Consider the following 25,968-nt stretch of genomic DNA (forward strand, 5'->3'; position numbering starts at 1 on the left):
CCCAACAGCAGGGTGAACCAACTTTCCATTGATGCATAAAACCGAAGACCTGTGAAGTTAACAGAAATATTTCCAGTGACTTAGTAGCCTTCAGAACTGTCTTCTATTGCTTTCTGCTGGATCACTGACAAAGATGGCAGATTACTTCTGAATTTATATGCACTCCATGCCCATATATAATGCTGCTACTATCCTGCCTGTTGTTTTGCAAATGCCTTCCATTTCTACCGGTGCATTTCATAGGGATTTATAATATTTATTGCACCTCACTTATTTCACCATGATTTGTAGGATGAAGATTGTATTGGAAAAGGGGGTACACTAGGAAGAAATTGTGGGAGACTGTCTTCACAGACAGCAATTTTTGCTGAAGCTTACACAGTAAAAGAAATCGAACATAAAAATATAGTGTCTGGGTTAGCAAATTTGTAACTAAATTATTTTGTTGGTCAGGAATTGAAACCTACTTAAAATAGCAACTCATTTGTGCCAAACAATGGTTTGAGATGAAGGGGAAACAGGAAAAATAAAGCAGAGTAATGAACTTCAGTGCCAATAGGAATTTGGTGGAGCTATCTCAGAAACAGAGAACAAAGAAGTTGGGAAGTCAGCTTATTCAGGACAAACCTTGTGAATATTATCAAGGCTTCCAGTATCATCTGTCCATGTGTGATCTAGGACAGGAAAAGATTACATTGAACAAGATTCATATATTTTTTATAAACGATAAATGTGCGTGCATGTCGGTGCACAAAGGGTCCTTCTGACTGAGACTCTTTTGCATTTAGAAAATTTAAAGCATAAACTGCAGACATTTCCCCATCTTCCACACATGAGTAGTTCCACTTGCTATCCTCTGTCCATTGTGTTATTTACAGTAGAAATGTAATGTACCTGTAGAAGGGATTCTTAGGAGCAGCTACCGGTGGCAGAAATCCAAACAGTATGGCTTTGTTAGGAGCAGGAGCCTTTTCATGGACATCAGGCCTTGGTTTCAGAGATGTGGTTTCTCATTGGACCTTAATGAATTGTTCCTGTGGCCTGTTGTAGAGAAGAGGAGGCCCCACCTGTCATCCAAGAAAATAAACATGAAGGAATCTTCACGTGGCAAATGTAAGTTAAGATTTCTCCCTGTGCACACACTTTAGCTGGTTTTATGAGTTTTCCTGCAGCCAAAAGGCAGTTGGGTCTTAACTGACTAAGTTCCACAATACCCTCATGGGATGCATATATTTCATCTGTTTTATAGGTGGAGAAACAAACAGAATGATGGTAAATGTCCAAAATAACACGGCAAATCATTACGTCAGAAATATAAGTCCAAAGTTCTGACTTCTAGATACATGCTTTATATTCTTTGAAAATGTATAGGATTAGATTAGAGGGAAAATCTTCAGAAAGATCACAAGGCAATCTTCCTTAGGGGGCATTTATAGGAATGCAGTTACTAAAATTCCATTTTTAGCCCTAAGAGAGAAACCGGTTCATAACCAAAATAACATTTTTCTGCATGTTTCTTTGCCCATTGTATAACACAGCTTCAAACACACCACAGGGTGGGTTGTCTTGGCATTTCATCAGAGCAGAGAGGGCAAACGGAGTGATGTATATTTAGTTCCACTCCTCTCAAGGATTCCACATATTTGATGGCTGGCAAAGTACAGACCCATGTTCAGTAGCTCCTAAGGAGAGAGGACAACTGATAATTAAAAAAAAAAAAAGGAAGAAAGGGAAACTGCCTTACCTCCTTAATTATGTAAATAGGAGGAGCCATGAATTGCAGAAGCTTAAATATAAGCTCGGCAAAGTAACTTCCTGCTCTTCATCACATCTAGTTTATCAATAACATTTGTCACAGTAAAGGGAAAGCAGTGTGTTCTAAAGGACAAGTCAAATCTTCTCCGTTCCATTGTGGATGTTCACTATTTCCATATGTTGAGGTCCTGTTTCTTCATCTGTTTGATGTGCTGGGTGGGATCAGGTAAGGAAACCAGTAAGAGTTACTCCTGACCTTTTTCCAAGCAAAGAACAATAAGTTTTTAAACAGTAAAATATAAATGATCAGTTATGATTAACTATGACAAACCTTCCAATTATAATTAATATAGCAAACTTAGTCAAGTTAACCTAATTTCTTTGAATTATTACAGAGGTTTTCAGCTTAAAGTAAATATTGAAAAGCATGAAAGCTTATCTCTTTCTGTACTTTGTACGCAAACTGATATGACTACATATGCATTGTGTCCTGAAGGTAGGTGAAAAGTGTTTTGCTTATTCTGAAGTAATTTGATATTATTCGACAGTGGTTTACTAAGGATAAAGACTTTCAAAGTAGATAGATAGATAGATAGATAGATAGATATTGAGAAGGCAGGAATCAATATCTATCTATCTAATTAAACTAGAATTAAAAGAGGGTGTTTTATAAGAATTAAACTAATTGCCCAACGGATAGCTCTAACTTTTTCTTCTATAAAAATTCCTATTTGAGTACTCATGTGATAAAAAGCAATGTAAGCAATACTTATCAATGAATGTTAAAGAATTTGAAAAACTTCCTGTTTGCTTAGCTGTTACTGCTGAACAGGTAAAATTATTTATTCATATTTCAGAACCACATGCTGCAGTTTTAATTTCATTCCACTCTGCAAAGTACATATCTTTGTACAAAGCAGGCATCATATTTTTTCTCTGTTTACTTTTCAGTGAACACCTTTGTGTTAATTTCATACTTGTAAGTAAACACCTAAGTTATATGTTCCTTTTGTGTCGCATACTGCTCCGTTCTTAGATTTCAGCTATGTCTGATTGTCCCAAAAGGAGAGACTTTTATGTTTCCATAGACCTGTTTTCCAGGCCTGTATGAAGCGGCTAGTATTGGCTTTGGATTCGGGGACAGGGATTCTATTTGGCAATTTCAATTACTGTCCTGAATCGATTCAGCCGAATCTGATTCTGAGATTTGTCAGCAGCCAAATCTCCAAATCACCCAGGCCAGGCCTGTCCCCTGCCCACTCTTCCAGCCTGGCAGTGGCTGCCCAGCCCGCCCCAGCTCCCAGCACTTGGAAAAAAAAAAAAGCCCTGACTCAGCAGGTGCTGCCAGGCAGGGGGATGATCCCTGCTGCCCCCCACTGCTCCATGCTGCATGGGGGGCTCTGCATGAGCCCCCTGGCCCCCCTCCCCTGCTGTCCCAGCCACCCCATGGCTGCCCCGCCTGCCCCAGCTCCGGCCCTTTAAGAAAAATAAACCAAGAAAAACTCCGCACTCACCACTCCTGCTGGTGGGGAGTGATCCCCACTGCCCCACGCCATGTGGTGGGCTCTACGCAAGCTCCCCAAGCCCCGAGGCTGCTGCAGGAGTGGTAAGTCCCGATACTTTTCTTGTTTTTTTTCTTAAAGGGCCAGAGCCATGGCGGGCAGGGCAGCCATGGGAGGGGAGGGCTGAAGGTGGGGGCCAAGGGGCTTGTGCAGAGCCCTCCATGCAGCATGGGGCAGTGGGGGACAATGGGGATTGTCCCCCCACCCTGAAGCACCCTCTGAGTGAGGGCTTTATTTTTTTAATCACCGGGAGCTGGGGCAGGCGGGGCAGCCATGGCGGGGCTGGAGGAGCAGGCAAGGGCTGGGGGCGGGCAGAGGTCCCCCCATGGTCTCCTCCGCCCCCCTCCAGCCCCACTTACCCTGCCCCTACTTACCAGCTCCTAGTCCGGCTGCAGCTCCCTGCTGCAGCCACCGGGGACTGTCTGAATCATCGAAGCTCTCTGAATCCTTTCTGAAGATTCAGAGAGCTTCAAATCGATTCGGACCTTTTAATTAGTCTCCTGATTTGATTCGGATTTGGAGATTCAGCCACCTAATCTGGCCAAATCTCCTCCAAATCGAATCAGCACCCAAAGCTTTGCGCAGCCCTACTGATTTCCCATTCATATGAGGTCCCTGTAATTCCATTTGCTTTAGTGAAGTGAGTCTTGATTTACACAAATGTAAGTGAGGCAAGACTTGAGCTCTCATGATCAGAATGCAAAATAAGCCCACAGATATCAAGAAGCATTTCAACTTTTAAGGTGTCTTAGCTTAATTCACTACATAAGTTGAAAAATATGCAATAAAATAATTGTATATAATGCTAAGGTGCAGCAATACAGAGAGAGAGAACAGCTGGTTTTTGTGCATAGTAGAAAAAAGTCATCTACAATTTGTATAAATTAGGCATGAATAGGGAATATGTAATGAAATACTTAAGTAAAATTACTCTTCAGCATGTTGCTGTGGGTGTTTGAGTGGCATGTGCAAAGGAGATTTTACATTTGGTTATCTCACCTTGTTTGTAACATTAAATCATGATTTGAAAGCCAGAAATTAAATTTTACATGATATTAAAATTTCAGGATGTTTTCCAGTGTCAGACTTTTTACTAGGTTCTTTCGATATTGTTAATGCAAAGTAACTGCAAGAGAACAGCTCAGAATTCCTGATGTGGCTAACTCTCAGCTGTACATCAGCATGCTGAAGACTACATGTGGAGTTGTCTCCTCTTATAAATTAATCAGTTTAGTGAGTCATATTATCCCAGAAGGAGGTAGCTTGGTAAATCATTATTGTACAAATTAATTTAAAAATAAGTCATTTTGAATTTAAAAAAATAAAACATTCAAATGTCTTCATTCTAAAGAGATTAGTATTTACTTAAAACAATCAGGAATCTGTAGTATTCCAAATATACAAAACTCATAGTTACAGACACTTTTATGAATAAAAGAAAGAGAAGGTAGAAGTTTTGTGCCTTCCCAGATATTTTAGGGCAGAAAGTTAGAGGACATTTTCTGATTCTGTCTGTCATGGCAGGGGGTCGGACTTGATGATCTGCTCAGGTCTCTTCTGACCCTACCAACTATGAAACTATGAAACTTCCACCTTAATTTTGGTTTTCACTAACCCTGAAAATATTCACTGCTTTTTGCAATGTTAAATCTATCTCTTGCAATAAGATGGCTTTGTCCTGGTTCTCATATATTCCACAGATTATCTGGTCTTGAATCTCTAAATTGTTCAAGTTTGCATGATTTGTCTTGATGTAGATTTGGAAAATAAGCTCTCATTGTCAAGATGGTTTCTTGCCTTTCCTAAGTGACAATTTTTTATATGGATCAAAATATTCCTGAAAATTTTAATACCTTTGTAAAATGGCCTGTCATCTTCATGATTCCATGCAGTGCACTGGAGATTTTCAGTACCTCTAGATTTGTGTCTGTAGCAATATGGAGGATATATAATCCTGTGCAGTGTCTCAACAAGATACAAAAGTGCTGCCATCACTTCTTCCAAATGTCTGCCACATCCTCTCTGATTAGGGTAGGTTTTTTTGTTGTCAATTTACAGAATTCCAAGGAAACTAATAACATAAATAATTCACGTGAGCTATTTATGGGAAACTCACATGAGAAACTATCATTTAGGAACTGAAGACACACTGTTCCTTTTTCTTCTCATTGGAAGAAGGAATTGACAGTTTGTGTTCTTGCTGCTCTATACAAAGCTCTTGTGACAAAAGAAACTGACAAAAACTTGTTTAAATATAAGGGGCCAGATTCTTAGGCAATATAAATTACCTTTGCTGAAGTCAAATTATATAACAAATAGCTATAACAAATGATACTTAGTAGGGGTTGGGCCCGAGGTTAGCTCCTCAGGTCTTTAACACAGTTGAAATCAGAATGTTTCTCAAATTTGATTATGTATGTGTGTGCCATTAGGTCAGTGATTCTTAACCAGGTGCTGAGAGCCCCTTCCAGGGGTGACAGGATGTGGGTGCCACCGCAGCCGGAGTAAAATGCCCTGTACCTCCTCTGGAGACAGATTGGGGAGCAGCTGTGACTAGAGCCAGCGCTCTTCTTGGAGCCCTTCCCTATCTGATCCCGCATGTTCTTCCTAAAAATAGAGGTGCGTTGGGCAGGTGGGACCAACTGTGCCCTCCTATTTCCAGAAGGAGTGCACAGAGTCAGATCAGAAAGGGCCATGGCAAAAGCATGTGCTCCAGCCAAAGCCCTTTGCCCTGTCCATCTGGAGGGGTCAGGCTGGACTGCAGGAGCCCTTTGCACTGCTCATCTAGAGGAGTCCTACTGTGCTAGAGCAACTGTTTGCACTGTCCAGCTGAAGAAGCTGGGTGTGGGGACACCCAGGACAGGAAAGACCACCCTCTGTTCCCTCACGCCCCATACCCCAGGGGTACAGGGCACAAAACTCATTAGTTACACCTCTGCTCCTGCCTGCTTTAGATTTATCAGAAAACCCTAATGCAGTCAGGAGTGTGGGGCAACAGCCTAGTTGAGAACCACTGCGGCAAACAGAGACAGAACAAGAATGGTTTTCAACTAGGGATGCTGCTAAATTCAAAAAAGTTGTGGAGGGGTGCCCTGACTGAAAAGGTTGAAAACTACTGAATTAGGCTAAAAGAGACCATGATGGGAAGTAGAAACAAGTCCACATGATTCTTCTGCTTGTGTAGATTATCCTTGCATACATAAAACAATTCCATACTTAGGCACTTTTGAAAATCGTCTTTACAGCAATGAGTGTTTATTTAAGTTTCTTGGGTTTAGTGGTGTGAAAGAGATTTACACTTAAACCACCATACTCAGTATACCTAACACTACCAGCTGACTTTGAATTTGTAAAATCTTGTCTTTCACTGTTAGGTTGATAAGTTGATGTCTGCATTCAGTCTTTTAATTCTCAAAGTAGACAATACATAAAAGTAATCTAAAATTATAATATTAGATCACTTTTTAGGTATTTTGCTAATCTGTTCAGTTCGAATTTAAGAACTGCAGTAATGTTTCAGAAAAAGGAACAGTCAGGCAGTCTACTCACAGTACATGCTGTGTCTCTGAGTTCATTGATTTACATGTTTCTTGGGAACAGGCTGAGCAAGAGTTCAGTTTTTCACTTTCAGGCATTAATACGAAGAAATTAACATGTTCCTTTTTTGCTGGGAAAAACTATTTTAAAATAACACTGTACAGGAACTCATGGAGTAATTCAGGAAGTGGTATCTTATTTATGACTCCAGTTACTATAAATTCCACACTCAAATGGAAAAAACGGAAAGTGCCCATACCAGTAGATGCCTACTCACCATGAAGGACACTCAGGTTTGCTCTGCCTGAATCGGATCAAGAACTGAAACCTTGGCCTCACATCTCTGGGAAATTCTGAAAGAGTTAGGTTTTACTGTTGATAGGGATGGGATGTGAGAAAGCTTACTGGCCTTACTGTTCCTATGATCCTGGATGTGAGAAATCTTTCTCAACAAATCTTATGTTCCTCTCATATGTTTCAGATTCTTGAAGGGAGGAATAGAAGGGAGGAATAGGCTGCAATTGGACCTAGACAGGTTACAGGGGTGGGCAGATGAGAACAGGATGGGTTTCAACGCTGACAAGTGCAAGGTGCTGCACCTGGGGAGGAAGAACCAGCAGCAGACCTACAGGCTGGGGAACTCCCTTCTCATCAGTGCAGAGGCAGAAAAGGATCTTGGAGTCATTATTGATGCCAAAATGAACATGGGCCGACAGTGTGGGAACACGGTCAGGAAGGCCAACCACACCTTGTCATGCATCCACAGATGCATCTCGAGCAGGTCCAAGGAGGTGATCCTCCCCCTCTATGCGACACTGGTCAGGCCGCAGTTGGAGTATTGCATCCAACTCTGGGCACTGCACTTCAGGAGGGATGTGGACAACATGGAGAGGGTCCAGAGGAGGGCCACTTGCATGATCAGGGGGCAGCAGGGCAGGCCCTATGAGGAGAGGCTAAGGGACCTGAACCTGCTCAGCCTCCACAAGAGAAGGCTGAGGGGGGATCTAGTGGCCTGTTACAAACTAGTCAGAGGGGACCAGCAGGCATTGGGAGAGTCCCTGTTCCCCCGAGCACTCCCAGGAGTGACTAGAAATAACGGTCACAAGCTGGCAGAGGGTAGATTCAGACTAGACATCAGGAGACACTACTTCACAGTCAGGGCGGCTAGGATCTGGAACCAACTTCCAAGGGAAGTGGTGCTGGCTCCTACCCTGGGGGTCTTTAAGAGGAGGTTAGACGAACACCTTGCTGGAGTCGTTTGACCCCAGTACTTTTTCCTGCCATCGCAGGGGGTTGGACTTGATGATCTGCTCAGGTCCCTTCCAACCCTACCAACTATGAAACTATGAACAGGATTACTCACAGTAAAATTATTTCTAATTTACACATAGGTAACAGTGTTTTAGGCAGAATGCCCTGGTCTACACGAGACATTGAGTGCACAGTTGTTACTGCACAGTCATTTAGTACTTGCATACACAAATACTAAATGACCGCACAGTAACCAGAGTTACTGTGAAGTAGCATTGCCGAATGGCTTTTTGGTGATGCTGGCTCTGCAGTCGCTCCTTACTACTGTGCAGTAGCATCACATCATGCTTTGTGCCATGCAATATTACTATGCAGCAGTAATGAACTACTGTGTAATCAGCATTTTGTGTAGATGTGGCCACTGTGAATTGCCCAAAATCATACAGGGATCATGTGGTAGGGCTAGGAATTATACCCCAAGCTCCTAAGTCTCATTCTATTGACAGAAGACTATACAGATTCATTTGCAGCAGGTGATTGACTTGCTTAGCTAAAAGCTACTGAAGTGCTGGGCATTTGATATTGATACTGAAGCATACAGGAAAACATGAATGTTTCAACTGTCTTTGAAGATCTTGGCCATCATTTAGAACCTGAGCTAAACTTCACACTGTAGTACTTCCCTACAACTGCATAGTTCAAGCAAAGAAATGCTAAACTTTGCCATTTTCTCACATCTTTCATTCACCTTTCCAGACTCTATTTAGGACCCTTTTTTGATGTTCTGCATAATAGTGGGATTTTTACCTCAAGTGCAAAACCAGAAAGGGATAATTCATCTGTAGGTGCAATAATGGAAAGTTGTCTGGTTTAACAATCAGGTCTCATTTGTTTGGGGGTTTTTTATTTGACAAAGTGACAAAGAATTCTAACTCCTTAGTTGGAATTGGAAGTCAAGTGCAATTATCCTCCAGCTTGTGAAATAGACACTGGCTTTGCAGGAATCTAGAAAAGCAAGCAAAGCTGAGGACACAGTAGAGGTGCTACTTGCCCATGTTTCATAATTAGGAAATGCACTGAATTCAAGATGGTAGAGTAAGTGGAAATACTTTATTCTTTGTGGACAACAGGAAAGAAAAGGGTAATAGAATCGGTAGAAGGAAAGGGTAACAGTCTTTATCATAGTCTAACTGGTTAAATATTTGTCTGATATTTTTATATTTTTCAGATGCAGAGAAAAAATGTCCTGAATTTACAGATCTTAGTTTAGGCAATGCTTTAACTGGAACAGATCTGAAAGTGCAACTACTGTTGTATACAAGGCAAAACCAGAATTGTTCTGAGAATCTCAGTGAACATAATGTAATAGCATCTAGTAGCCTGAATACAACCAAGAAGACTGTCTTTGTTATCCATGGCTACAGGCCAACAGGATCTCCACCAGTATGGCTAAATGACATAAAGGAACTTCTGCTGGCTTTAGAAGATTTTAACCTCATTATAGTAGATTGGAACCGGGGTGCTACTACTGTAATTTATCCTACTGCTGCTCATAACACCAAGAAAGTTGCATATATCTTGAAGAAACTTATTGACCAGATGTTGGTAAGTCAGACATTTGCCCTGGAAGTAAATGAATTAAAATAGCATAGTTTTGGTGTCCTATAAAAAGGGTTGATATAGGAGGAACTACAGGAGGAACATAGTAAGCACCATCATTTTGTCTGAATCAAGATGTGAACATTGTATGTACTTATTCTACATATACTTTCTGCTGTATCACGCATTCCACCTTTCTTCTCCCATTTGTTTCCACTGAAGTGAATGACAGTTTTATTTCAATGGAACCAAGATTATGTCTTGAATCCCTTGTCTTGCAATGAGTTTTAGCTATGTCAAAAAAACAGCCGCTCTTTCAAATGAGTGGTCAAGTGACACACAAAAAAACTGGTATCAATATATTGTTTAAATAAAATATTATAGAAGTTACTTCTCTAACGACTAAATAAGGTGCAAAGAATATTCACTTATGAAAATAACTCATAGGAAACATTTATAAGAAACGACTGACATAAGGCATTTAAGAACACATCTCTATTGTAGAAAGCATTTGATAAATCTCCTAGTGCTAACAGCAGCTGAGAAAACAGTTTTTCTGAATAAGGGTCTGAGCCAAAATCAACAAAGTCAATGGAAAGGCTTCTGTGGATTTAAATAGTTTTTAAACAAATGGACAAAATAATTAGAATATTATGTAAGGGAGAAGTGGGGAACATAGGAGACCGCAAGAGGGCATGTTATAGCTTGGCTGTTGGGATCAGCTAGCATTGACTATAACTGTATTTCATAGATTGATAGATGTTAGGGGCTGAAAGGGACCTTACAAGATCATCGGATCCAGCCCCCCTGCACTTGGGAAGGAAAGACTGTTAATTTATAAAAATATAATGGAAAACTAAAATAACTTTAAGAACATAGTTCCAACTCTGATGAAAACTAATGTTAACCACTTAGATTTGTACCTAGTGGAACTGTTGCTGCACTTCATGTGTATAGTTCATCTTGCTCTGATCTTGTTCCTCTAACAGTCCCTTCTTGGTACAAACCAGATCACAGGTCACAACAAACCAGGTCACAGCAAAATGATCACAAAAGAGGTGAAAAGTCAAGATGCAAAACTTCAAATACCATATTTGCAAATTGATTGTCATGGAACTCTCTAGCTATTACTTCATCTAAAGACTTAGAATACTGTTTCAGATTCCTCTTGCCTTTGGGACTGACCGAGAGAGGCTTCCAAATCATGGTTCTAGATTTCCTTACACTGGCTTTGTGTCCTTCAGTAGCTTTAATGAAAATATTATCTATTACATGTGGTAAGCATTTCCTCCCTTCAGGGTTCATTGCATGTATAGGCTTGGCAGCCTTGCTCAGTTGGCTGTGTTGCTTAAGTGCTTGTAACTAGTATTTTTTTATTTTATTGGGAGTAGGGGAAAGGGTTGCATTTAGCTGACAGTTATAGTTTCCTTTCTTATAGTTTTGTAATACATTCTCTCTTCTTCAAATAAATCAGTGAAGAAATACCATATTTACCCATATATAAGATGAGGTTTCCCCCCACCCCATTCAGCATGGGGGAAAAAAGCTCCTTGTCTGATAGTCACATACAAGGAAACTTCATTAAATACATTATCTATTACTAGACTGCTGCCAAAAGCAGCATGTGCTCAGTAATAGTAACCACCTGTTAAGTGGATTAAATGCAGCCAACGTTGAGCATGACTATAAAACACTTACTCATAGCAGGCAAACAGATGGATGGGAAACTTTGTGTGTATGTGTGTGTGTGGCCTTTAAAGACAGGTGTTACATCTTCAGGGAACTGACACCAGACCCAGAGGTACTGCTATACTAGGCTGGCACTGGGAAGGCTAGAGCCATCTCCAATGCCCTCCCCTTGGTGCCAAAAACAGATTTTGCTTTATTAGGAAATGTTAAGGATCATAGAAAAAATGACAGAGCCATAAGGGAAAAACAGAGAGCCCAAGCGAAGGACTAACATAAGAGGGATGGGGGTGAGGAGGGAAATGCAACTAGGTTACATAATTACAACGTTAGTCAGCTAAGCCCAGGAAAGGGAGGTGAGGTGGAAGAGGGGGTCACAATGCTGAGAGAGAAAGAGAATAGATACAAGCCAAAAAGACCTACCAAAAGGTTAGGTTAATATAGCCCATCTGAATAAGATCCATGAAAAAGTCCATTGTGCTGAGTCCTGCTCAGTGCCAACTCTTTTTCAAGTCATGGTGAGCCCATTAAACTGAATATATTTTGATATCCCCTTTACTCCCACAGCTAAGCTGTGCTTCTCTTTCCCATTTCCAATAATTTCTGTTTCTTCACTAACTTTAAGTGTCTGGCAAACATCACTAAGCAGGGCCCCAAACAGTTCACCAAGAAGGCCTCTATTGCCCCCTCTCTCAGCCTGTCACTGATGATTAGTGTGGCTCCACCATCAGGGGGTAAAGCCATACCAGATTGACCTGTGCCTTATCTGCATATACATTTTTGGAGGATCCCAGGACTCATGACTAGAATACCTGGCTCCAGTCCTGAGTGGGGCTAATTAGCACATGGATCCCTTGTAAACACATACTGAGAAGTGCTGAGTTGTGGGGTCACCATGACTTTAAATGCCGTTGACTCTGCTGGGGCCCTACCCGATGAACTATATGGTAAGTCATGAGCCTTTTGGCTTTGGACTAATATAATGCATGGTTTATACTATATGTAAGTAGGTACAAAAGCATTGCTCAAAATTGTATTTATGGAGTACCTGTGCTAAAACTTGCAGCAGTTACAAAAGTGAAACACATCAGTCCTGAATCAACTTAATCTATGGGAACTCATAGTAATTTGCCTAGAAGCAAATGACTACAAGCAAATTTATTTGAAAGTTAGTGGGTGCATCTACATGAGACGCTTACTGCAGAGTTGCCTAATTAGCTCCACAGTGAAGCATCACAGGTCTACAAATGTGGAGCTATTAGGCTGCAGTAAACTAATTAACTCTGTCATAGGTTAGTACTGCCAGATACAAGTACTGTCCTACAGAGAAGTTATTTACTCCATTGCAGTGCACATGTAGACACTGACAGGGCTGGCTGGGGCATGAGGCTAGCCCCTCACTGAAGTATTCTCGTCCCCCAGCCAGCCCTTCCACAGCACGTTGAGCCAGGTTGAAGCAGCCCCAGGCTGGCAGGCTGATCCCCTGGGCTTCCTGCCAGCTGGGGCTGCTCTACCCTGGCTCAATGTGCTACAGTCCCAGGCACATATGTTAATGCTGTGCCCAGGATCAATAAACTCCGGCACAAAGTGCTCCAGAGTTTATTGTGTCCCATTAATATTCACATGTAGACATGTCTAGTTTTTCAGATTTGCCCCTCATTCTATGTGCTTGTGGAGAGAAGGGTCTGATAGTAAGAATGGAAGGAAGAGGCTGCAGAGGGAAGAAGGCGGGCAAGGGCAAGAGCTGCCACCCTCAGATTTATTTTCCTTGCTGTAGCAGTAGGAAGGGGACACATTCAAGGTCTCCAGTAATTAGATTCAATACCTGGAAAATTATATCAAATTTATATATTTTCCATATATAGAATCTAATTAGTGCCGGGGGGGGGGCCCTCATCTTCTATTAAGGTTTATCTTATATTCAAGCAAATATGGTATTACTCTAGCTTTCTTCATGCATTTATATACTCAAAGAATTTCATAACTGCTGTACTGTATGTCTACTATAGAAAATTTAATAAAAAATATTTTTGTGGAATTTCCAGAGGGTTTCAAAGTCAGAAATAAAACTTAAAAGTCTGAGAAAAAAGTGAAGCGTAAATCATAGTTTACTGAGGTCTACTCAGTTAACCATATTGCAGACATTATGGTTAACATTTCTATAACCCATAATCATGGGCTTTTTTTCTTTTACTGACAGGCAGATGGAGCTTCTCTTGACTCTATTTATATGATTGGAGTTAGCCTTGGGGCTCATATAGCTGGATTCGTTGGACAGATGTATAATGGCAAACTTGGCAGAATTACCGGTAAGGCTTTTAAACTTGGTATGCATGTTCTTGTGTATATTTTCATCATTATTATAGTTAGTTGCATACCATATGGGTGCCAGGATTTGAAAATTCACAGATCTGACGTGATAAAACTATACAGTAATATGGAATAAGCCAATGCATTCTTGATGTAAATCTAGAGAGGATTTGATGCAATAGGGAAGCATCATAACAAGTATTTAGAAATACTTGATCTTTCTAAAGTTGTTTAGTCTACCACAAAAATTCTGCTTATACTTTTAGAAAGAAAATTGGCTAATATTTTCTAATTTGATTGCCTAAAGCTAAGTTCCTAAGTGAGAGTGACAGAGATCTACCACATTTGCTTTAAGAGGTTTTTAAGTGTGGATTTGCAAGTCTAATGTTAGGTGCAAGGTTTGTACTTAACAGTTTTTGTCCTAAGGCTTTATCCAATATTTCTTACAAGCTTGAAACATCTGTTGTCTTCAGTGAGAATTTTGAATACAGCAGGAATTGGGGTGCATAAAGAATACAGAACGAAGACAGGGTCTGTAATGGAGTCTGGGGAATTTTTACATGTGCTCTGGCATGGGGAGGAACTTTAATTAGAGTGGATCCGAGAGCCACTCTAGTTAAAGCGCTGCAGTGTCTCATATCAACATCTCCACACTTCAAAATGGCTGTGGGGGTGCTTTAACTAAAGCTTATTGAATAAGCTTCAGTTAAAGTGCCCTCGCTGCCATTTTCAAGTGCTGGGACACTGATACAGGAGACATGGAAGCTGTCTGAAGCATGCTAATTAGCATGCTCCAGCAGACTTGATGAATTGAGTATGTGCCATTGCACTGTAATTACAGTATGTTGGAGCAGCTTCCGCAAGTCTACAGGTATCTACAGTGCCTAACTTCAGAGGCCTGGTTCCCGGGGCAGAATCCACAGATCTGGCTTAGATACATGGTATATGGCAGGTACATGGCATGTGAAGAGTTAAGTGTTTCAGAACGGGATTCACTGAAGCCAATGTGCAGAATGGAATTGACTAAGATAACCAATAGGAAATGCTGTTTGGGGGTGAAAGTTAAATCCTACTGTTTTCAAGAGCTGAGGTGCTTAATACAATAGTCCAGTAAGACAGTCACAAAACATATTGGAGATCTGGTTTCATTTCCCTTCTTTTCCTGAGGATATTCAAACCCTAATTCTTCCATCTGGACAGTGTCCTAGTCATCAGAGAAGAGGCTATTCTGGATAAGGGCAGTGTTGCAAAAATGGCATCGTTTTGGGCTGCTGCAGTTATGAAAACCTAGCAGCTTTATATCAGTTGTCATTTCAACTGAGGGGAAATAAATGAAAGTGTGAAAAGAGTTCTAATCTCCTTCAACAACAGATTTTGCTGAAAATAATTAAAGAAAAAGACTTGAATAACTGGATTAGTAAAAACAAAATTAGGTCCCTGGCATTTGATACATGGGAGGACACTGAAACAGGAAATTGGGTTGACAAAATGTGTTAGATTGTACTGATACCAGGAGAATGGGTGGACTGAATGGAGCGATCATCATCATGTTTGTCATGATTACCATCTTTGAGACCCCAAGATCCACCATCTCACTATTGGACCTTTTTTCTTTTCTGGTTCAGAGTGATAACATGACCCGACTAACATAGGACATGCTTACACATTACGGGGTACCTATACATGTGCCCAATGCCTGCTAATTAGTATGGGGTGGAGCAGACTCAATTAATCGAGTCTGCTGGAGCGTGCTAATTAGCATGCTTCAGCAGCCTCAGCATCTTCTGCATTCAGCATCCTTGCGCTTCAAAATGGTGGTGGGGGTGATTTAACTAAAGCTTCTTGAATGAGCATTAGTTAAAGTGCCCCTGCCACCATTTTGAAGCATGGGACACTGAATACACAAAGCGCTGCAGGCGCCTTAATTAAAATGGCTCCTGAGAGCCACTTTAATTAAAGCACTTCCACCCTGGATCACGTGTAAAGATGCCCACAGTTAGTACCTGCTAACTTTAAGGAGGGTTAGGGCTTGTTATAGTGATCGTGTGTTGTGAGCACATTTTGGGTTAATACCTTCTGTAATGTGCACAGCTCTGAGCTGCCACCAAAGGGCTGGCAAGAAGGGGTGTGGCAAGGAAGTGACAAGTCTGCTTCATGCCTGCCAGCTCTCTAGTGGCAAAACACCCTGTTATCCCCAGCACAGCATTCCTTCCCCCCCAACACAGCATGCACACACACCCCCAGCCCTCAGTCCAACCCTGCACCCCATCCGCAGACTTGCCTTTGACTGCCACCAAGCAGCATGACTGGGCCACGTGCGCAGCAGTGGAGGAGCAGCCATCCCTGACTGCATGGAGCTGTGCAGAGCCCAGGCACGTGGAGAGCTCCCTTATTGCCACTTGGCAGCAGCTAGAGGCTCACCATGTGAACACCACCTCCCCCTCGCACCGCTGCTACTCTTGTGTGTGTATTGTGCTGTTATGTGGGCGAGTGTGTTGTGCTGTGTTGTATACGTGTTGTGCTGTGCTCTGTGTGTTGTGCTATCAGTGTGTGTGGGTTGTGCTGTGTGCATTGTATTATTATGCTGTGTGTCTTTTGTTGTTCTGTGTGTGTATCCCTCATCCCAGCAGCCCAGCAGCTCCCTTCCTTCCTCCTCTGCTTGACCCACTGCCTGTCCCCTTTCCTCCTCACTCACCAGCTGCTGCTCCACTGGTCAGGCTGTCAAGGGGGAGGCAGGAAAGCATCAGTGTCCAGAAGGACAGCTAGTCTACCTGGGAGCAATGCCTTCTGACATACTAGAGGACTGTGCATTGGTCATTTGATCTCCCATAAAGAATTAGAAGTTAGGCAAAGCTGAGCTGGCTAGCACAACTCAAAGAAAATCCTTACATCAACTTGTGTAACTTTAAGATGCCTAGAGGGCACCTGCCACTTGTTAACAAGCATGAATGTGTGATGCTTCATATTTTAAGAGTTGTTAATAAGGTACAATTGTAATTTCTAATCTCACCCACAGAAAGAGGGAGAGATTATGCCACCATCTCGCTGGATCCAACTAGGTTTTAAACAAAACCTGGAGTCTGATACTTGGATTCCTTCTCTCAGCCTCTCATGTCTCCTTTTCCTTTACGCCTTTTACGTTCTTTTCTTTCTCTGTCTTCTTGCCTTTGTTTAACACATCCTGCTTTGTTAGACCAGAGTGAGACTTTTGCAACACTGCTGTGAGTGTGTCATCAGAAAGGTTGCTAAAATTGATGTTGTCAGTTGTCCAACACCACTACAGATTAGGTCTCAGAGCAGCTCAAGGGTGGCATGCTGTGCCAATTTTTGCTTCCAGGTTTGTAAGCAAGATTCAGCATGAGAGACAGAAGATGCATTTTCTAATTTTGCTACTGTTTTCTCTCTAAGTGTTGTGTGCTTGTCTTATGTTATCTTTGGGGATACAAGATTGGACCCCAATAAGTAAATTCTTCTTTTTACCCCCATGTAAAGGACATCTTAAAAACTGTTCACTAAGAGAATTGCCCTCATTAAAATGCTTTACAGCTTTGGTGAAAGAGGATAAGGACGGTTGTTAAAATTCCTGAAACAAATTATTTTGTCTTTCTTTTCTTGAGATGAGGGAGAGTTTCTAGGGTATAGGCTAAGTAATCTTCTGATAGATGCTGCTAAGCTTGGCTGAATGTATGAGATGAATTAGTTAATTTAATGTTAATTTATTCATAAAGGGTGAGTCATTGATGCTACACTGTGTATGAATGTTGTTTTGGAGTGGATTGTAGATGCACCTGTTCAAACTGTGGTTTTGATTATAGATAAATTGCCACATGACTTTTTTCAGGTCTTGATCCTGCAGGCCCTTTGTTCACTGGGAAACCTCCAGATGAGAGGCTGGATCATACAGATGCACAGTTTGTTGATGTCATTCATACTGATATTGATGGTAATAACTCAGCTTTTGCTTTCCTTTTTGCACTGAGGTGGAAACAGAAAAAACAGAATGCAAGTGAGGAAAAGGAAGGGAGGAGGTAAAATAGGAGCACCTACTTAAGATTGCCTTGGTTCATCCTGTCAATAAGGAGAGTTTATGTGTTGTGTCCTTAAAAGTGTCTGACCAGTGCCTATTGAAGTCAGTGGCAAGAAATAAGTCTGATGAGGCAATTTGAATATAAAATGGAAATGGAATAAATGACAACCGTTAGAGGTGAAGGACCTATTCCTTCTGCTCTTACATGAGCAGTTATACTTTCATCAGTGGGGTTAATTAAGTTAAGAGCTTCAGCATTGGGCCTACAGATAATTGGAATCACATTCTTAAATTTAAAAAAATCAGTACATTTGTAGAAATGCGCAGATAATCATTTCACACACAGCTCCATTCGAGATTACGATTCACTGGAGTGTAGATCTCTTTCAGTCTTTTACTTGTAGAATTAAAAGAATATAATCTCCCATTACATGAAAATATCTATGCAATCAGTTAATTCAAAATAGGGATCTTTGTGAAATAGTTAAGCATGACTGTTAGTTTACAGTACTCACATGCTGTCCACACACACTTTAAGAATCGTGAGCACTTTCATATGAAATTATTTTGTCAGAAAGGCAGCTGCACTTCCACCATTTTAAAGGAGTAGCTTTTGTACACGTGAAGACAGATTTAGGTCCGCTGTTTAGATTCTTGTGCAGAACCATATTCATATGATGCTAATATTAATAATTTCATTGTCAAGAAAATGTCTTGGTATTGGCAAGAAAAATCAAATCAGGATTCCTTCCACTAATACCAGAATTCTGCCAAAATACAATTCTCATGATTTTCAGGAGCTCAATGTCAATGGGAATATTGTGTAAATCTAGTTAGAACAATAGACATTTTACATAAGATTAATTCTGCTTTTTAAAAAGTAAATAGTATATATTATAATAAAAATGTACAAATTACAAATTCAGTGCCAAGGGTTTGGAACAGGCTCCCCCCAGAGGTGGTACAGTTGCCCACCCTGGTGATCTTCAAAAAGTGTCTTGACATGCACCTTGCTGGGGTAATCTGATCCCAGCACTGGGGTCATCAGATCCCAGGAGTTTTTCCTGCCTAAGTGCAGGGGGGCTGGACCTGATGATTTGTAAGGTCCCTTCTAGCCCCTAACAACTCTGAAACTATGAAAATTACACCAAGGCAGGAGGGGATTAAAAACAGTCCTAGGGCTACTATGGTTGATTCAAGTAAGGTTTTATTGGCTGTGGCATAAAGGGAGTGAAGCAGGTGGCACTACATTTAGCCAGTTTTTATTTCCCATACCAGCTGACTTGACTGCTGGTGATGTTTAGCATCAGTCTGGACTGAAGCTCAAATTTAAGCCCAGGGAACCATATGAAGTCACTTTCGTCATTCTGGGCACCTATACACATACACTGAGATTGCTCCGATGCACTGTAATTGCAGCACATCAGATCAGACTTGATTAATCAAGTCTGCTGGAGCATGGTAATTACTGCACTCCAACTGATTCTAGCATTACATGTATCAGCATCCTCACACTGAAAAATGTCAGCAGGTACACTTTAACTAAAGCTTGTCAAACAAACTTTAGTTAAAGCACCCCCACCACCATTTCTCAGCGTGGGGATGTTGATACACATGATACTCTGGGTGCTTTAATTCACCCTCTCCCACCCTCCAGAGCATGTGCATAGATTAGGCTTGTCCAACATACGGCCCGTGGGCCACCATTCGGCCCGCCAAGCCGTTTTCTGTGACTCATGGTGCTGTGACAGGAAACAAAGGTAAATACGGTTTACTTTCATTCCCACCCCCTGTCCCTCCCCCAGCCCCTCAGCAGCTTCCTAATGGCTGCTGAAGGGCTGGGGAAGGGACAAGGTTCCCACGCACACCATGTCAGCTTGACGTTGCCAACGCGGTGCGTGTGGGAAGAGGAGTAGCCATGTGCCTCTCGGGACAGGATTAGCCCAGCTGGAGCAGCAGGGGCTCAGCTGCACTTTCCCCCTACCTGCGCTGGTCAGTCCCGAGCAGCACATGGCTCCGCAGCGGGGCAGAGCCGTGTGCCGCTTGGGACTCACTGGCGCAGGCAGGGGGAAAATGCAGCTCAGCCCCTGCTGCTCTGGCTGGGCTCGTCCCGTCCCGTCCTGTCCCAAGTGGCACATGGCTCTGCCACTGCTTCTGCTGGCTGGTGCAGACCTGGCCGGGCTCCTCCCATCCCCAGTAGCTCATGGGAAGTTGGTTTCAGCCACATGCTGCTCCAGATGGGACAGACCCAGATGGGCCAGCATTGGCCAGGAAAAGTGGCATGCTGCTGAAGCTGCCTTTCCATGTGCTGCTGGGGATGGGAGGAGCCCAGCCGGGTCTGCACCGGCCAGCAGATTGGTAAAATGTGACAAGCCTATGGCTGGGGAGGGGGCAGGCTCCCTAGATCTGAGACCTGATGTAGGCTATGGCACAGAGACTCACTCTGGAACAACGTGCTAATAAACTTGTGTCTGTGCCTGCCAGGAACCCAAGTAGCAGGTGGTTGATACCTGGTAAAGTCATGTTATTAAAGACTGCTTATTGCTTTCTGTGTGGCCTTCAAAATGCTTTTATCCTACTAAAATATGCCATACTTTGTGAGAGTCATTGCCTTTGTATGAGAAAGCAGAATCATAGCCACTGAACTAAATTCATGCCCCGTGGGAATAATCACAATTCAGCAAAATGGGCGGGAAGGAAAAGCCAGAGTTCTAAGTGTGCACCCTAAAAGAGGCCATGAAAGAGTCAGAAGCACAACCTTAGAACCAGGACAGCTATCCAGTGACGGCAGTCCAGTAGGCATGATGGAATCCTCTACTCTCATGAGATTTAGGAAAGCAAGAGGACATGAGAACAACATGTAGGCAGAGACAGTGCAGGGCCTTGGAGCCATGCTAATAAGTGAGGACTACTGTGTTCCCACTCTGGTCAGTGACTAATTGTGGGTACATCTTCACCAGCTTCAAGCCACTCAAACCTGCTGCCAAAAAATAAGCCCTTCCTACCCACTTACACTTTACCTGCTCTGAACTGGAAATGAGGCAGTGAGGGCCCTTCTAGGGTGGTCCAAGGACAGTAGAAGCAGATCACACACAGAGAGTGAGAGATGTTCCCAGAATGTCCTCACCACCACATTTCTTCTGAAAAGCAGGGCTATCCTGAGGTTCATTTAATGTTTATAAAATGCTTGGAGCGCTCCACATAGATGCACTGCATAAAAATGCAAAATATATTTTTACTTATTTGGTTGGCACCTTGGCCTGAGATTTTCAAAGCAGAGTCAAAAGGCCAACTTCCATTAAAAGGAATGGGATTTAGAGGGCTCCAAATCTTTTATGACAACTTTGTAACACACCTATCTACCTGTTTTTGCAAATCTCAGCCATAGTTTTGAAGCTCAGTCAAAGAACATAAGAGCATAAAAAGTGCCATGCTTGGTCAGCCCAATGGTCCATCTAGCTCAGTATCTTGTCCTGAACAGTGGCAGAGGTGGATGCTATAGAGGGAGAGTTTTGAACTGGTTAGATCCATTTCATTGTCACTTCCTGCAACTTCATTGGTGTCAAAGGTCACGTGACATCACTTCCTGATGTGATACCGCTTCCTGTGAGGTCTTTGAATGTAGCTCGCTGGCCCACTGGGTGATAAAAAGTTCATGATCCGGCACCACATTCAAAAAGATTGGATACCCCTGGGATTGGTACTCTCTATGTTTTTGCAGAACAGGATAACTAGAAAAAAAAAAAAAGAACATGTTCATCTGATTTTACAGAACAAAAGGAAAAGAAGCTCCAAAAATATTTTTTACCTTTTGAGGCTGCATCTTCATCATTTGAAAATTCCCATTGTGTACTTTACTGTTGTTTATGTTGTTTCTCCTTTAGCTTTTGGCTTCAGGAAACCCTTGGGAAATATCGATTTCTACCCAAATGGAGGGGCAGATCAGCCTGGCTGTCCACAAACAATCTTCAGCGGTAAATAAAGATATGTTCATTTAAATTAGGAGCCAATCATGTAAAAAGTTATCTACCACCAGTAAGAGAAGGACTGAATTCAGTAGAGACTGTATATACACAGGCTGCATACATACATACAGATAATCTGGGAGAATTCTCCCAGGTTTTTTATCATGGTAGAATAACTTACCAAGAGCTCAGTGTACAGACATTAAAATATTGAGGCCTTAAAGAGTGGCGAGCTTGTGGTGTTGATACTGTGCTGCCAGGGGAGGCTGTGTGCACATTTCTCAGCGTACTCTGCAGACTCCTTTATTCTGCCTGGGGAGAGATGGCTACAATGAATAGGGAAGCTCTGATTGGCTGACCCAGACTGTCCGTGGTCAGCTTGTATTTCCCTGCAGTACAATGTGGGAATTGTGAAGGGAGTGTATTTTGCTCCCTGTTTGGAGCAGCAGAGTCCAGCAAGTGAAACATTGTCTCCCTGGGGACTTGTTGGGGTGGTGGTGGGTGAAGATGCTGGAAGACTATGTTCTCTTCTGAGAGAAGCACAGCATGTACAGACACTCACTCTCCCAGAAGAGAATCTCTCAGGAGTGTCTCCTAGGAGTGATTTAACCCTGGTTGTTCCCAGGTTATTTTTCTCCTGGAGCAGCCATTTTTACTCTGAGAGAAAAAGCTTTAATATATGTACACTCATATAATTAGTGCCTGATAGATACCAGTGCATTCTCTCTGTTTCTTACCCACTTTGCTATTGAATGAATGAGAATCAGTGAGTACACACTGCTGCTTAGACTTCACAAAAATCCTTCTCATATGTAGATGGATATCTTGTCAGCCTGTAGGTGAAGGTTTCAATACTGAAAAATATATCTCCCTGCTATAAGTTATCATTATCCTACATATATCATAACTATTTATGGTATGTACAGTATGCATATGACATAAACTATTCATGTATGTGGAGAATCTATGTAGAAAAAGGCATTGTAATGTATTGGAATATTATAGACTTCTTTTATGTTCTGTCTACAGTAACTAGAGCAGTTGTGGGGAGAAGAAAAATTCTGGGTAACATGGTTCCAATACACCCCTGTTTTGAATGGGTTGGGAGATCAATGGGAACTAGAATTTGCTGTGAAGGATAAAGGGCATCTATCTGGATGGTGCTGCAGGATTCCTGGGAATCTGTAACCTGTTTTGTGGGGAGAAGCAAAACTTATTCCCCAAAAGAGCTATCTGAAGGAAATTCCATGCGGCAGTCTTCATGGAAGATCTCTCCCAGGGGAAGGGCAGTTTGTCCCATCTTACCATGGCCTTGTATTTAGTCACGGTATCCTTGTAAATTTGTGGGAGCATACAAAATGCCTCACTACCTCATTGAGTAGTTCTGTATTGTGACTCCTATTTTAATTCCTTGCCTTTTCTTTCCTAAAGGTAAATTTCTTTCCATAAGTGTAAATTAGGTATTCACCTTTTCTAAAGTTGATCATTTGGTGTATGTCCTTTCCCCCTTTTTTTATTAAAGGAAGTAAATATTTTAAATGTGACCATCAGAGATCTGTTTACTTGTTCCTGTCATCCTTGAAACGGAATTGCAACATAACAACATACCCTTGTGATTCATACTCAAATTTTAAGAAAGGAAAATGTGCTAACTGTGAAGATTTTCATCCAGCATCATGTCCAGTTCTGGGTAAGTGTTATTTAGCATGTCTTTTGTAAGAGGGAACAAAATAATAAGATTCTTCTTAGAATACAGCTGTTTTTAAAGTGGATTGTACTAACCATAAATATTGCAGGACCACTGCCAAGAATCTGTGGAAAGTGCTTGTTTGAAAACTGCCTAACGTTCAAAAGTAATATAAAGTTTTAATGCTTTGGGTCGTTTTTAAAGGTTTCTGTGTTGGCAAGGGGGTTAAACTCTATATAACTCTCTTCTTTGGGTCAGAAGTAGATTCACAACATGCTTCCTGTGTAAGCTCTAAGAAGTTGCTTCTGTGTAATCTAATAAATCATCAAAGTAGTTTATATTGCTGCCTATCATCATATTATCTAAGTGCCTTTCACATAAAATCAATAGCAATACTGAAATCGCTACCATACTTAATGGACACTCTGGCTCTTTTCCCCTTTTAAGCTGAAAGGTCTGCTTGGGAAACATTTTGTTTGGTTTGGTTTGCTTAAAGTAAGTAGTTGGAAGCAGTGGGAGGCTATAAGGGAAGAGTGTGTGAGCAGAGCCTTTCTGCTGGAAAAGTTTCTCAGAGAGGAACGCTTCCTGAAGATGGGAAAACTCTGACTCCACTTGATCTCTTGTGATAAAATATATATCAAGAGTGTAGCCTTACGTTAGGGTACAATTAGGGAACTGTTTAGTTCCTATTGCCCTACTTCAAAAAAATACAACAGAAAGAACAGACAGACAACAAACTAATTAGCAGCAGTATAATGAAGGTGGGGAAATAGGGAAAACAGTGGGGGTTTGGGAGTGAAGAAAAAAGATAGCATTTGCTGTGGCTGTCCAATTATGGCAGCAGTGGCAACCAGAAATTGCTGCTGCCGCTGTGTGTGGCAGTCAATCCAGGTGCCCGGCCTGTTATTACATGGCTGCTAATTAGAGGCTGGGGAGAGATTAAAAAGATTTGGAAATTTTAGTTTAGAGCAGACAGGAAATAGGGGGAATATTACTGAAGTATGCAACAAATTAAAAAAGGAGACTCACATTGAGTTTGGAGATTTGGCAGAATTGAAAGAGAATTAAGCACATCACAAAATTAAGAGAACATCCACAAATATATTAAAAAAGAGCATGGCGATGATGGTAATTAAAAAGGGCACATTTACTTTTGTAAATCAGTGACAAGTAGGAGAAAATGTAACTTATGGATATGTTATTCCATAACAGTTCATGAAGTTTTTTGCATCTTGATGTGAAGCAGTTAGCGCTGCTTGCTTTTACTGTTAGGATGCCAGATGAACCACTTTACTCCAATGTAGCAATTTGGATGATGCTAGTATAGCAAGAGAAATTTAAGAGGTCTGTTGGAGACTGAAGAGAGTAGGGAAATATGTGTCACCTGCCAGACTGGCTGGATTATTCTTATATTTTCCATTTCATTTTGCTTTCCCAGTGAATGCACTAAAAAACTAAAGCAAAGTTTATCACCCTCTGTAGTTTCCTGAAAGGGCAATAATAATAATTTGTCATTATTTTGCTCAGTTACCTCATGTCAAATGTATAAAATTTTGGATTTCAGGTTATTATGCAGATCTGTGGAAAAAACAGCTCCGCAAAAAGAACCCTCCAGAAACAACAGCTTATTTAGATACCTTGGAACAAGAACCATACTGCAGTGAGTGACTATCTTTTATCTATTTCACACTTACCACACTTCCTTTAATATTATTATTATTGTTTATTAACAGAGCTAGAAACGATAGTACATGCTTGATTACATTTTGAATGTTGTTGCTATATACCACACAAAATAATGGAACAAAAAGCTCTGAACAATTAGTTAAATGCCACTGTATAGTGTGAGGAACACAGAGGGATGGTCTCAGCAGAATGGGCAGTGATGAGCAAGTAGAACTTGAGAGAGAAAGAAATGAGGCTGCATTAGGTGAGAGGCATAGCTGGACTGCCAAGAGAAAAATGGGAGTCACTGAAGAAACTAGTTTAAGTAAGAAAGAAGAAGCTGAGCTGAGAAGAGAACCTCTTGAAGTGGCAAAAGCAATGGAATGTGTTTGTGCAGGAAAGAAAAATGAATGCAAAGGAATAAACTGTCTGATATGACAGGCAGAGTGAAAAACTGATAAAAATACCAGTTGAGAAATTAGATCAGTAAGCAAGTCAAGAAGACAGGGTAGTTATTGAGTGAAGCAGGGTAAGTATTTAATCCCTAGGATTTGAAATAGGGAGGAAATAAAAGGGACCTTAAAACCAAGTAAAACCTGAGACACTCCAGGGTTAAACAAACTAAAGGTGTTTATGTAAAGTTTGGCTTGGTTTCTGAGCAAAGAATAATTAAAAACAAAAAAGAAAAAACAAGCAAGCAAACAAAAAACCCTGGCTCTTAAGTAGAAAAGTTGCCTGACAGTCCAGGACACTGAAGTCTTCTTTTAGTTAGTTCTGCACTGGTCCGGTCCTGTAGGGAGAATACCAGGAAAGCCAAGGCTGCAACTGAACTCCAGCTAGCTTTGAGCATCAAGGACAATAAAAAGTCCTTTTTCAGATATGTGGGGAGCCGGAGGAAAAGCAGGGGCAACATTGGACCCCTGC

The 25,968-nt window shown here is 41.5% G+C and overlaps 1 protein-coding gene across 2 annotated transcripts in view; it reads left to right on the forward strand.

The window, feature by feature from the left end:
- Positions 1-974: 974 nt before the first annotated feature.
- The window catches only part of LOC102385773 (lipase member H), a 32,556-nt gene continuing 7,562 nt past the window's right edge, over positions 975-25,968 (forward strand). Inside the window, exons 1-7 of one of the 2 annotated variants that reach the window (XM_014521719.2) lie at positions 975-1,113; positions 9,334-9,710; positions 13,591-13,699; positions 17,542-17,643; positions 21,612-21,701; positions 23,215-23,382; positions 24,944-25,039. In XM_014521719.2, the coding sequence (XP_014377205.1) occupies positions 975-1,113; positions 9,334-9,710; positions 13,591-13,699; positions 17,542-17,643; positions 21,612-21,701; positions 23,215-23,382; positions 24,944-25,039 (1,081 nt within the window). Of the gene's footprint in view, positions 1,114-1,932; positions 1,982-9,333; positions 9,711-13,590; positions 13,700-17,541; positions 17,644-21,611; positions 21,702-23,214; positions 23,383-24,943; positions 25,040-25,968 lie in introns of those variants that run through there. The other variant, XM_006027467.3, reaches the window with a different exon arrangement.

Source organism: Alligator sinensis, unplaced genomic scaffold (genome assembly GCF_000455745.1).
Source record: "Alligator sinensis unplaced genomic scaffold, ASM45574v1 scaffold1240_1, whole genome shotgun sequence".
Lineage (NCBI taxonomy): Eukaryota > Metazoa > Chordata > Crocodylia > Alligatoridae > Alligator > Alligator sinensis.